This window comes from Mirounga angustirostris, unplaced genomic scaffold (genome assembly GCF_029215605.1).
Source record: "Mirounga angustirostris isolate CCGP_5_RB_7025 unplaced genomic scaffold, mMirAng1.0.hap1 SCAF_9, whole genome shotgun sequence".
Taxonomy (NCBI): domain Eukaryota; kingdom Metazoa; phylum Chordata; class Mammalia; order Carnivora; family Phocidae; genus Mirounga; species Mirounga angustirostris.
Genome location: NW_026991717.1, coordinates 63,275,053 through 63,287,545, shown reverse-complemented (window position 1 = coordinate 63,287,545; position 12,493 = coordinate 63,275,053). Strand labels below are relative to the sequence as shown.

Here is a 12,493-nt window from a genome sequence, read left to right as displayed (position 1 = left end):
GCCGAGCAGGGAGCCGAATGCGGGACTTGATCCAGGGACTCCAGGATCATGACCTGAGCCGAAGGCAGTCGCCCAACCAACTGAGCCACCCAGGCGCCCCTAAAATCTTTTTTTTTTTTTTTTAAAGAAAAATATGCTTGGAGGATGCCTGGGTGGCTCAGTCCGTTAAGCGTCTGCCTACAGCTCAGGTCATGATCCCAGAGTCCTGGGATCAAGTCTTGCATTGGGCTCTCTGCTCAGATCCCTCCCCACTGCTTATGCTCTCTGTCTCTCACTCTCAGGCAAATAAAATTTAAAAAAAAAAAAAGAAAAGAAAAATATGCTTGGAGGCAGGATTATAATAGAAAGACCTAAATTCACATTAAGTAAACTGGGCATGGAACATAATTCTCTTCATGGAACTGTAGTGTTACAGGATTTCTTGTCTTTCAGTGCCTGTGGTTCTTGGTCACAATGCTTTGAAGAATGAAGAGGGAGACCAGATGAAGAGTGGTGGGTAGCCAAGCAAAGTTTATTGAGGGACAATAAAGTTTATTGAGCGATAGTACAAAGCTTCCCAACAGGAAAGGGACCAGAGAGGGTCGCCGATTTGGCATTTAGATCTAGGGGTTTTTCTGGGATTGTTGGCAGGATGTTTTAATCTGATTAACCCTCCCTGCACCTGTCACCCAATCAGGTTTTTATCATCTACCTATCACTTGGGGAAGGGTGGAGGGCTCCTTCCAGTGTGGTGTAAAATCCTTTTAAGGGTGGTTTCCTCTTAGGGCGGGGTCCTTCTCTCTGCCTGCCTTTCTTCCAACTCTCCTTTCTTAGTAGTTCAAAAAGATGGCTGAAGGAAAGGCATCTTTCAGTTGCACTTTTTAAAAAAATATATTTTATTTGTCAGAGAGAGCACAAGCAGGAGATAGCAGGCAGAGAGAGAAGCAGGCTCCCTGCTGAGCAAGGAGCCTGATGGAGAGCTCCATCCCAGGACCCTGGTATCATGCATGACCTGAGCCGAAGGCAGATGCTTAACTGACTGAGCCACCCAGGCATCCCAATATTTTAAAGTTGAAATTGTAAGGTGATAATGAAGATTCTTAAAGGTGGGAATGTAGGGACAAAGGGCCGGTGAATCCATCCTTAAAGGGATGAGTTTGGGGGCACAAAGCTGAGAGGACGCGGAGTAAAGGTCACTTTACTCCTAGTAGTCTTGAAGGAAGGTTCAAGGTTAGAACCTAAGTGAGTTGAAAACCCATCAAAGACTGCCCTTTGAGTTTCCTCTCCCTATGGTGCTGGAGTAAAGAAGTTCCAGGCATTTCGTGAAAACATCCGGCATTATCATTCCATTTTGACTGATTTATTTTTCCACGTTCTTGCAGATTTCTTTGCTCAGGTTCTCCCGCAAAAAATAAGCAAGGCCATATCCTGGCCTCTTTCCCTTGCTTCCGCTACCTGGTCCTCCCGCTGCTGAAGCCGATTCGGGGCGCTGCGCCCAGCCCCCGGGTACGCCCCCGGCGCGGAGCCCCGCCCCGGCGCGCAGCTCCCACCCACGGACCTAACCCCGGCCGGAGCCCCGCCCACGGGCCTGTCTGGAGAGCGGAGCGGAGCCCAGTCCCGGAGCCCGCTGGGTGCCCATCACCGCCACCGCAAGGCCGCCCGGCTTGGGCCACCGCGTCGCCATGGCTGGGGGCCGTGGGGCCCCCGGGCGCGGCCGGGACGAGCCGCCGGAGAGCTACCCGCAGCGGCAGGAGCATGAGCTGCAGGCTCTGGAGGCCATCTACGGCGCCGACTTCCAGGACCTGCGACCGGACGCGTGCAAATCGGTAGGAACGTGGCTGGTCCGGGCGGTGCTGGGTGTTGCGGCCCAGTCTTTCCTCTGCGCGACTGCCCCCGGCCAGGCCCGGCCTGGCCTCGCCGACACGGAGCCACCGGCCCTTTTTACGATTCTTCAGTCTTGAGTCCCTCCCGATTCCACCCACGCTTACTTTCTGTCCTTGCACCCGCTCGCCGGGGTCTTCAGAACCCCCACCTCGGCCGAATTCTCTCCCAGCCTCTTCTCCAGGTCGGCTCCTCTGCCCTACCTCACACTTCTCATTTCCACTGATAGGCCGTAACATTCCTGCCTCCTTCCAGTCTTGCCCTTTCCCCCCCTGCTGAAAGCCCTTGAGTTTGATACAACAGTGCATCATAGAGATCCGTTGCAACTTTGTTCGGGCGACGCTTGGAGGCGCTTGTACAGACCTTACTGATCCCCCCTCCCCCCCATCACTATTCCCTTCAAGTCTCACCCTCCCTTGTGTGCAGAACTATAAACCGTGTAAACCCCACTGTACTCCCCAGGCGTCCTCACTGTTTTCGGGCCTGGAGCAACCTTTAAGGCACTTAGAGAGTACAGCATACATTCATCTTGGTCGTGGGAATGGAGGAGTGCGCTGAGTTTAGACCTTTGAAATGGCATTTGGTTTAAAATATTATTTTCCCTTTTGTCTGGGAGTAAAGGCTCATTATAAGCAGCTGACACTGATGGTTTCTCCCCGATCCATGAGGAATTGTCTCTGAATATCATTTAAAAGGTAGTCTCTTCCTTCCCTGACTGTCATTCCTGCATTTCACAGCATCTGCCTGTATCCGAGATTTCCTTAACAGGATTTTCTACAGCTGTCAGAGCAAAAACATTCTCCCTTTCACTCAAAGTGATTCTTCCTTCACTAAATATTTATTGTTCTGGGCATCAGGAACACAGTCCAGGACAAAACATATCAAACCTCTTGCCCTCGGGAAGCTTACTTTTCTAGTGCTTAATTTCAAAAGTTTTTTTTTTTAACCTGAAGTAGTAAAAATGTAAATACTCCTCTTATACATCCTTATATTAAAAATAATATAACTTTTTTTTTAAAAGATTTTATTTATTTATATGAGACAGAATGAGAGAGACAGAGAGCACATGAGAGGAGGGAGGGTCAGAGGGAGAAGCAGGCTCCCCGATGCAGGACTCGATCCAGGGACCCCAGGATCATGACCTGAGCCGAAGGCAGTCGCCTAACCAACTGAGCCACCCAGGCGCCCAAAATAATATAACTTTTTGGTGATGTGGTAACTTGTCTTTCTAAACATCGAGAACCAGTAAGTAGGCCCATTAAGCAGCCAAAATGGGAGTCACAAAGTGTACCCATGGACTCAAGGCAAAGTCTGTAAGACCTCCTTCAGAGCCACTCTTTTGAAAAAAATATTTATTTATTTATTTATTTATTTATTTATTTGACAGAGAGAGTATAAGCAGGGGGAGTGTCAGTCGGGGGGAGGGAGAAGCAGGCTCCTTGCTGAGCAGAGAGCCCAAATTGAGGCTCCATCCCAGAACCCCAGGATCATGACCTGAGCCGAAGGCGGACACTTAACCGACTGAGCTACCCAGGTGCCCCCAGAGCCACTTTTTTTTTTTTTTTTTAAAGATTTTATTTATTTGACAGAGGGAGAGACAGCGAGAGAGGGAACACAAGCAGCGGGAGTGGGAGAGGGAGAAGCAGGCTTCCCGCAGAGCAGGGAGCCCGATGCGGGACTTGATCCTAGGACCCTGGAATCATGACCTGAGCCGAAGGCAGACGCTTAACGTCTGAGCCACCCAGGCGCCCCGCCCCCCCCAGCCACTTTTATTTGCTTTATACATGCTTAGCTATCTAGTTGTAAGGCTACGAAAAGACAGGAAAAAGGAGCTGCTGTACGTAGGGATATCAATAATCCCAGAATTTACAGTTGGTGACCTTTTCTAACAGATAGAAGATTAACAAAAACAAACAACTATAAATGTCAGGTAGAAGAATTCAAATAGCTGTCTGTGGTTCATAGCACAGGTTGAATAGCCTGAACACTTTTCATAGGCCTCATAGGCAAGTAACTGCTGGCCATTAACAATGAATCAGAGTGCAGTCATTCAGCAAGTCCTTATTATCACTTGTGTGCCCGTCTTCTGGGGAAGAGTAGGCGGGTCCACAATCCTTTATCCAAAACCCTAGAGACCTGTCCGGTTTCAAAATTCAGAGGTGTTTGTGTTCAAGTTCATGTGTACACATTCCATAGCTTACCTAACACCTCGGGGGGGGGGGGTGGGGGGCAGCATCCAAAATTAAACACAGTGAAACCTGAATGTTCAAATGTTCACATGACTGGGATAAATAAAGGCTGTTAATAGCCTCTTGTCAGGTCAGGCCAAATTTGCTGCCAATAAATTCAATTCAGAATTTATTGACCTGAATAAACTTCACGTTTCTTTGACTTCTTTTAGGGGATGTGTTAGAATGTAGGTTTCAGAGGTTTCAGTTTACTAGCATTTGTAATATCATTTATAGATAACTAAACGTTTTGGGAATGAATGCTAATAATTAGTTTACATACTAAAAAAGTTTGGACACTACTAGGTTAAAATACAATTTACTCTAGAGTTATACGTGTAGTACTAATTATCTTGGCTTATCTTGCATGTCAGCAAAGGGTCTCTTAATTTATAATTTGATATCTATTGCAAAGTTCTCTCCTAAAAGCTTGCTGCTTCTGTCTCTGGGCCCACCAGTAGTGTATGAGAGTCCTTGTTTTCCTGCATCTTCCCCAGCATTGTAAACAGCAGGCTTTTTCATCTTTGCCAGTAGATGAATGAAACACTTTTTTTCCCCACTGTGTTATCTATTTTCTTTTTTTTTTTTTAAGATTTTATTTATTCATTTGACAGAGAGAGACACAGCGAGAGAGGGAACACAAGCAGAGGGGAGTGGGAGAGGGAGAAGCAGGCTTCTGGCTGAGCAGGGAGCCCAATGTGGGGCTCGATCCCAGGACCCTGGGATCATGGCCTGAACCGAAGGCAGATGCCCAACGACTGAGCCACCCAGGTGCCCCATGTATTGTCTATTTTCTTTTCTCCTCCTTTTTTTTTTTTTTTAGTAATCTCTATGCCCAACATGGGGCTTAAACTCACAACCCTGAGATGAAGAGAAGCATGCTCCACCAACTGAGCCAGCCAGGCATCCCATATATTATCTTGTTTTCTTAGTCATTTGTCAGTTATTTTATGTTAAAAAAAAAAAATAGCATTATGGGTCATATGTTGCAAATGTTTTTCCCTATTTAACCATGTGCATTTTGATACTTACGAAATTTATGCGATTAAAAAAACTAATATAGTTAAAATGACCTATTTTTTTTGTTTTATAGTCCCCCCTTTTTTTTCCTAGAAAAGATTTCCCTACTCCATTGTTACTAAAAAATGAAGTCTTCATGGTTTTCTTTTAATTCTTTCATAACTTTGTTTTCAAATTAAAAAAAAATGTTTAAAAAATTTTTTTAAAGATTTTATTTACCCATTTGAGAGAGAGAGAGAGAGAGAGAGGGAACACAAACGGGGGGAGTGGGAGAGGGAGAAGCAGGCTTCCCGCAGAGCAGGGAGCCCGATGCGGAACTTGATCACAGGACCCTGGGATCATGACTTGAGCCAAAGGCAGAAGCTTAACCGACTGAGCCACCCAGGCGTTCCTGTAGTTTTTCCATATGAACTTCAGAATCAACTTGCCTAGTTCAAAAACTTATGGTGACGTTCTTAGTGGAATAACATTACATATATTTAATTTGGGGAGAATTCAGATTCTGAATATTTTCATGTTCATTTATTTTTTTATTGAAGTACAATTGACACAATGTTATATTAGTTTCAAGTGTACAACAGTGATTCTATACTTCTCTGCATTATGCCATGCTCACCACAAATGTAGCTATTATCTCTTACCATTGTTACCATATAACCTATTCGAATACCATTGGCTATATTCCCTATGCTGTACTTTTTTTTTTTTTTTTTTAAGGTAGGCTCCATGCCCAGCGTGGAGCCCAACCCGGGGCTTGAACTCATAACCCTGAGATCAAGGCCTGAGCTGAGATCAAGAGTCAGATGCTTAACGGACCAAGCCACCCAGCCACCTGCCTATACTGTACTTTTGATCCTCTTTTATTCCTGTATTCCTTCCATACCTGGAAGCCTGTATTTCCTACGTCCTTTCACCCAGTCTATCCGTTCCCCCATTTCCGTCCCCTCTGCCAGCTATCAGTTTGTTTTCTGTATTTGTGAGTCTGTCTCTGCTTTTTGTTTATTGTGTTTTTTGTTTTTTTTAGATTCCACATATAAGTGAAATCATAGGGTTTTTGTCTTTCTCTCTCAGACTTACTTCACTTAGCATAATACCCTCTATGTCATCCATATTGTCACAAATGGCAAGATCTCATTCTTTTTTTATGGCTGAGTAATACTCCGTGTGTGTGTGTGTGTGTGTGTGTGTGTGATCACTTCTTTTTTATCCATTCATCTATGGATGGACACTTGGGCTGCTTCCATAGCTTGGCTACTATAAATAATGCTGCAGTAAACATAGAGGTGTGTATATCTTTTCAAATTAGTGTTTTCATTTTCTTTGGGCAAATACCTAGTGGTGAAATTACTAGATCATATGGTATTTCTTTTTTTTAATTTTTTGAGTAACCTCAAAAAATACTGTTTACTGCAGTAGCTGTACAAGTTTACATTTCCACCAACAATGCACAGGCTTTCCTTTTCTCCACATCCTTGCCAACAGTTGTTTCCTCTTAAAATTTTTATTTTAGCCATTCTCACAAGTGTAAGGTGATATCTCATGGTTTTGATTTGCAATTCCCTGATGATTAGTGATGTTGAGCACCTTTTCATGTGTCTGTTGGCCATTTTTCTTTTTTTTTTTACTTTTTTTTTTTTTTAAAGATTTTATTTATTTATTTGAGAGAGAGCACATGAGAGGGGGGAGGGTCAGAGGGAGAAGCAGACTCCCCGCTGAGCAGGGAGCCCAACGTGGGACTCGATCCCGGGACTCCAGGATCATGACCTGAGCCGAAGGCAGTCGCTTAACCAACTGAGCCACCCAGGCGCCCCATTTTTCTTTTTTTTTTTTTTTAAAGATTTTATTTATTTATTTGACAGAGAGAGACACAGTGAGAGACGGAACACAAGCAGGGGGAGTGGGAGAGGGAGAAGCAGGCTTCCCGCTGAGCAGGGAGCCCGATGTGGGGCTCGATCCCAGGACCCTGGGACCATGACCCGAGCCGAAGGCAGACGCTTAAGGACTGAGCCACCCAGGCGCCCCCCATTTTTCTTTTTTTTTAAGTAGGCTTCACGCCCAGCTTGGAGCCCAGCATGGGGCTTGAACTCACAACCCTGAGATCAAGACCTGAGCTGAGATCAAGAGTTGGATGCTTAACCAACTGAGCCACCCAGGCACCTCATCCATTTATAAGTCTTTGGGAAAATGTCTGTTCAGGTCCTCTGCCAATTTTTAATTGAATTATTTGTGGGTTTTTGGTGTTGAGTTGTATAAGTTCTTTATATATTTCAGATATTAATCCCTATTGGATATATCACTTGTAAATATCTTCTCCCAGTCAGTAGATTGTCTTTTTGTTTGTTTCATTTTTCACTGTGCAAAAAAAAAATTTGTTTTTTTAAGATTTTATTTTTTAAAGTGATCTCTTTACCCAACGTGGGGCTTGAACTCACAACCCCAAGATCAAGAGTTCCATGCTCCACCAGCTAAGCCAGCCAGGTGCCCCTGTGTAAAAGCTTTTTATTTTGATATAATTCCAATAGTTTATTTTTGCCTTTGTTTCCCTTGCGTGAGGACACATATCTAGAAAAATGTTGCTAAGAAGCTCTCACATTTAGGTCTTTAATCTGTTTTCACATATGTTTGAAATGGAGCTATAGGTTATTAAATTCTAGCACTGTTTAAAAATCTCTCCAGCCTGACAGACAAATACTTAAGAGAGAAGGGTGATTTTTACAAAGTCAGTTACAGAAAATACTCATATTTAGAAAAGGAGATGTGGGGGAAAATCAGTGATTAAAGCATTTAACATAAAATCAGAGAAAGACAAATACTGTATAATCTCTCTTATATGTGGAATCTAAAAATATAAGCCAAGCTCATAGATGCAGAGAACAGATTGGTGTTTGCTTGGAGGGAGGAGGGGAGGATGGGAGAACTGTTTTTTGTTTTTTTAGGTTTAAATAAATCAAATTTAAAAAACATAAAATATAGAAGAATGTTACCTAATTTCCTTTTCTGAGCTTTTACTATCATCATTTTTATTTTTGACTTCTTTGCAGACTTAAAACCAGAAACTTGCCCAGATTATCTTGTTTGCACATGTTACTTTATTTCTAGATTTGTTCTATTTTCACACAGACTAGTTTCTTTCCACTTTACAGAATATGAGATCTAAAGCGTGTGAGAAAGAGGCCAAATTGAGCCAAGTCTGGCCATTAAAATTTTAAGGAGGATGTGATTCACAGAGTCCTAGGTAACAGTTCTAGGCCAAACACCTGAAAGTGGTTTGAATTGTGTAACTTTTTTATATATATAATTGTAGTAAATAACACATAGCATAGAGTTTATCATCTTAACCATTCCTCAGAGTTCAGTTCAGTAGTGTTAAGCTTATTTATGTTATTGTGCAGCAGAAAATTGTTAGTGGTTTTTTTTTTTTTTTAAAGATTTTATTTATTTGACAGAGAGAGACAGGCAGAGAGGGAACACAAGCAGGGGGAGTGGGAGAGGGAGAAGCAGGCCTCCCGCGGAGCAGAGAGCCCAATGCGGGGCTCGATCCCAGGACCCCGGGACAATGACCCGAGCCGAAGGCAGACGCTTAACGACTGAGCCACCCAGGCGCCCCTGTTAGTGGTTTTAATTAATTTCCCAAACCTTGTCCTCATCTGTTGCTTATCTTGTAATCCAGTGAGTTTTTTTTTAAGATTTATTTATTTATTTATTTGAGAGAGAGAGAGAGAGAGAGAGAGAGAGAGAGAGAACAAGCACACAGAGGGAGAGGGAGAAGCAGACTCCCCGCTGAGCAGGGAGCCCGATGTGGGGCTCGATCCCAGGACCCCAGGACCCTGGGACCATGACCTGAGCTGAAGGCAGATGCTTAACGACTGAGCCACCCAGGCGCCCCAAGATTTCTTTTTTTTTTTTGATGGCTGCATAATATTCCTGTGTGTGTGTGTGTGTGTGTGTGTATACACCACTTCTTTATCCATTCGTCTGTCCACGGACATCTAGGCTCTTTCCATAGTTGGCTATTGTGGACATTACTGCTATAAACATTGGGGTGACAAATTGGTTTTTTTAATATATATTTTGTAGTATGTACATTTTGTATCTGATATATCCTGCATTGTGTTTTCCTGTCCTTTAGTGCTCTCAAATTTTTTTTTGGTTATCCCTTACTTTGTAAATACTTGCCTGTAGATATTCCAGGAATTCATTATTTCCTTATGCAGAGTAAGTAAAAGATTTTATCGACACTGTTCTTTTTTTTTTTAAGATTTTATTTATTTATTTATTTGAGAGAGAGAGAATGAGAGAGAGCAAGCACATGAGAGGGGGGAGGGTCAGAGGGAGAAGCAGACTCCTTGCCGAGCAGGGAGCCCGATGCGGGACTCGATCCAGGGACTCCAGGATCATGACCTGAGCCGAAGGCAGTCGCTCAACCAACTGAGCCACCCAGGCACCCTCGACACTGTTCTAATGACCATTTATCTTCTGAACACAAGAAGGAGGCCCTACCCACTCCACTCCCCAGCACATCTTGGTTGTTACCATCATTTTTGATCAAGTCCTGTTTAGCTCCAGGACTCCTTGATTGCCCTAACATGAGCTCATGCGTGGTATCCTAAACATGGCTTGCATAAAAGCCTCTTCACATGTTGAGAAGCCCCTCAGTTTGCTCAAGGAAAGCTTGGCAAATATTCTGCTCTTACCTCTAAAGTCATTGTTTCCTGACTGGCCTTTTTTTTTTTCTTTTTTCCCTCAATGTCCCTGTATTGGTTAGTGTTAAGTTTGGCTACATATTATAGAAAACTTAACAAAGTTCGTTTTTCTGCATGCAGAAGTTTTGGGTCTAGGGCTTTTTCTGATTTGTTGTTCCATCATCCTTAATGTGCCCTTCATGGTCCAAAATGGCTGTCTGAATGCCGACCATCATATCTGCGTTCCAGTCAGCAGGAAGGAGAAAGGGATGAAGTTGCATGTGTTAGTTCTTTCATCTTTTTTTTTTTTAAAGATTTTATTTATTTATTTGACAGAGAGAATGAGAGAGAGAGCACATGAGAGGGGGGAGGGTCAGAGGGAGAAGCAGACTCCTTGCCGAGCAGGGAGCCCGATGCGGGACTCGATCCAGGGACTCCAGGATCATGACCTGAGCCGAAGGCAGTCGCTTAACCAACTGAGCCACCCAGGTGCCCCTCATCTTTTTTTTTTTTTAAAGATTTTATTTATTTATTTGACAGAGAGAGAGGGAACACAAGCAGGAGTAGTGGGAGAGGGAGAAGCAGGCTCCCCGCAGAGCAGGGAGCCCGATGCGGGGCTCGACCCCAGGACCCTGGGATCATGACCTGAGCTGAAGGCAGACGCTTAACGACTGAGCCACCCAGGTGCCCCTTTCATCTTTTTTTTTTTTTAAAGATTTTATTTATTTATGTATTTGAGAGAGAGAGAGAGAGAGAGCACGAACAAGCAGGGGGAAGGAGAGGGACAAGCACCCCACGCTGAGCACGGAGCCTGACTCAGCTCAATCCCAGGACCCTGAGATCTTGACCCGAGCTGAAATGAAGTGTCAGATGCTCAACCGACTGAGCCACCCAGGTGCCCATAGTTCATCTCATTAACCAGAAATTAACCCAATGGCCACAGTTAGCTGCAAAGGAATTGTATACAGCTAAAAAATCAGCGGTTCTGTTGCTAAGAAATAAGGGGAGAGTGGATATTGGGGGAACAATTAATAGTCTGAGAAATACCCTGAAGTTTATGCCCTGTGGAGAAGAATATCATTCTGGTCCAGTTAAATTGTTAGCCAGAGGGGCACCTGGGTGGCTCAGTCGTTAAGCGTCTGCCTTCAGCTCAGGTCATGATCCCAGGATCTTGGGATCGAGCCCCCGCATCGGTCTCCCTGCTCAGCGGGAAGCCTGCTTCTCCCTCTCCCACTCCCCCTGCTTGTGTTCCCTCTCTCGCTGTGTCTCTCTCTGTCAAATAAATAAATAAAATCTTAAAAAAAAAATAAATTGTTAGCCAGAGAAAAAGCCTTGAAAGTAGCAGACACCCCGTTCCTCAGTGCGCTGTTCTTTGAGTTAGTTCCACTTGGTACTCAGATCCAGGCAAGCTGTTGGGTTTTTGTCCAATAGTATGTCATCCCTCAGTGGCCTTGGGTCTGTTCCTTCATCCAAGCCTCCACCACTGGGCTCATGCACCTCTTAAAGCTGAAACCTTTAACGCATCCAGGAATCTCTTTACTTTGCTTCAAAACTCCTTCCTCTTTTTTAGAAGTTTGTTTTGGCATTACCTGGGCTCATTACTATTATCACTTCTGCCCTGCTAGTGTTGCTATGTTGTAGAAATAACTGGAACACTAGATGTGCATGGTGTGACATGGCTGGTCCAGCCCAGGAGTGTTTGCAGGGTGCTTACGACTTCTTTAGGCCCCAGTGTTGGTCCCCCTAGTGCCTGGGACTGGCCCAGAGGCCTCCTTCCCTGAGGCTTGCCAGCGATCCGTAACTGGATCCATTGTGCTTTATTAAGCATTCCTTTGAGTAAGAACATCTTCAAAATGTGTAATCCCCCAATAGGCCTCTTTTTTTCTGAAGCTTGCTTCCTGTTCCCTGGATTCTGGACATACGCTCTCTGTACCGTTTCCCATGAAGGTTACTTACATTCAGATAACGCTCTTCACTTCCTACATAAAGACAAAAGAGAATGTTAAACCAGATTCAGTGTTTTGCTTCTGCAGGGATAACTCACTTCATGTGGTGTATGTTGTCTATATGTTATAAGTTCATTTCCATCCTGGGCCCAGGAAAGACCTATCCTTTGGTTTATATTTGTAGTTTCTACTTATGAGGCTTGTTGATAATTTTATCTATTTTTATTTTTTTGATTTTAATTTTTTAAAAAGATTTTATTTGAGAGAATGAGCACAAGCGGGGGGAGGGGCAAGTAGAAGGAAAAGCAGGATCCCCACTGAGCAGGGAGCCCGATGTAGGGCTCGATCCCAGGACCGCAGGGTCTGAGCTGAAGGCGGATGCTTAACCGACTGCGCCACCCAGGTGCCCCCGGCTTGCTGATAATTTTGGTTCTTATATTTACATAATTCTTGCTCCTTGCAGCTATAGAGGGCTACCTTAATTTTGTTGCTTCAGAAACGAAAGGTCTGCTGTTAACTCCTGGGTGGTGTGCTTGGATTGTAACATCTTAATCTCTTTCACATTGGGCTTTTTGGGTCTTTAGTATTTTACTTGAAGAAAACCATCTGTATGGCATTTCCCCTTATATTCTTACCTTATTTCTTTTGCCTCTTTTAAGCTCTCAAGTCACTATGGATTTAGAACAGTATTCTCATTAGTTCTTTTTTTTTTTCTTTTAAGATTTATTTATTTGAGACGGGGAGAGAGAGAGCTTGT

General features: G+C 44.0%; 1 protein-coding gene across 12 annotated transcripts in view; it reads left to right on the top strand.

Annotated features, from left to right (window-relative positions):
• The first annotated feature begins 1,548 nt into the window (after positions 1 to 1,548).
• EIF2AK4 (eukaryotic translation initiation factor 2 alpha kinase 4) overlaps positions 1,549 to 12,493 on the top strand; it is a 109,015-nt gene continuing 98,070 nt past the window's right edge. For 9 of the 12 annotated variants that reach the window (XR_010405058.1, XM_045900373.3, XM_064570690.1 and 6 more), the window contains exon 1: positions 1,550 to 1,805. Coding sequence is in view for 8 of the 12 variants with exons in the window: in XM_045900373.3 (XP_045756329.1) it covers positions 1,662 to 1,805 (144 nt within the window). In the remaining 4 variants the exon portion in view is untranslated. Of the gene's footprint in view, positions 1,806 to 12,493 lie in introns of all 12 variants that reach the window. The other 3 variants (XR_010405060.1, XR_010405059.1, XM_064570693.1) reach the window with 2 other exon arrangements.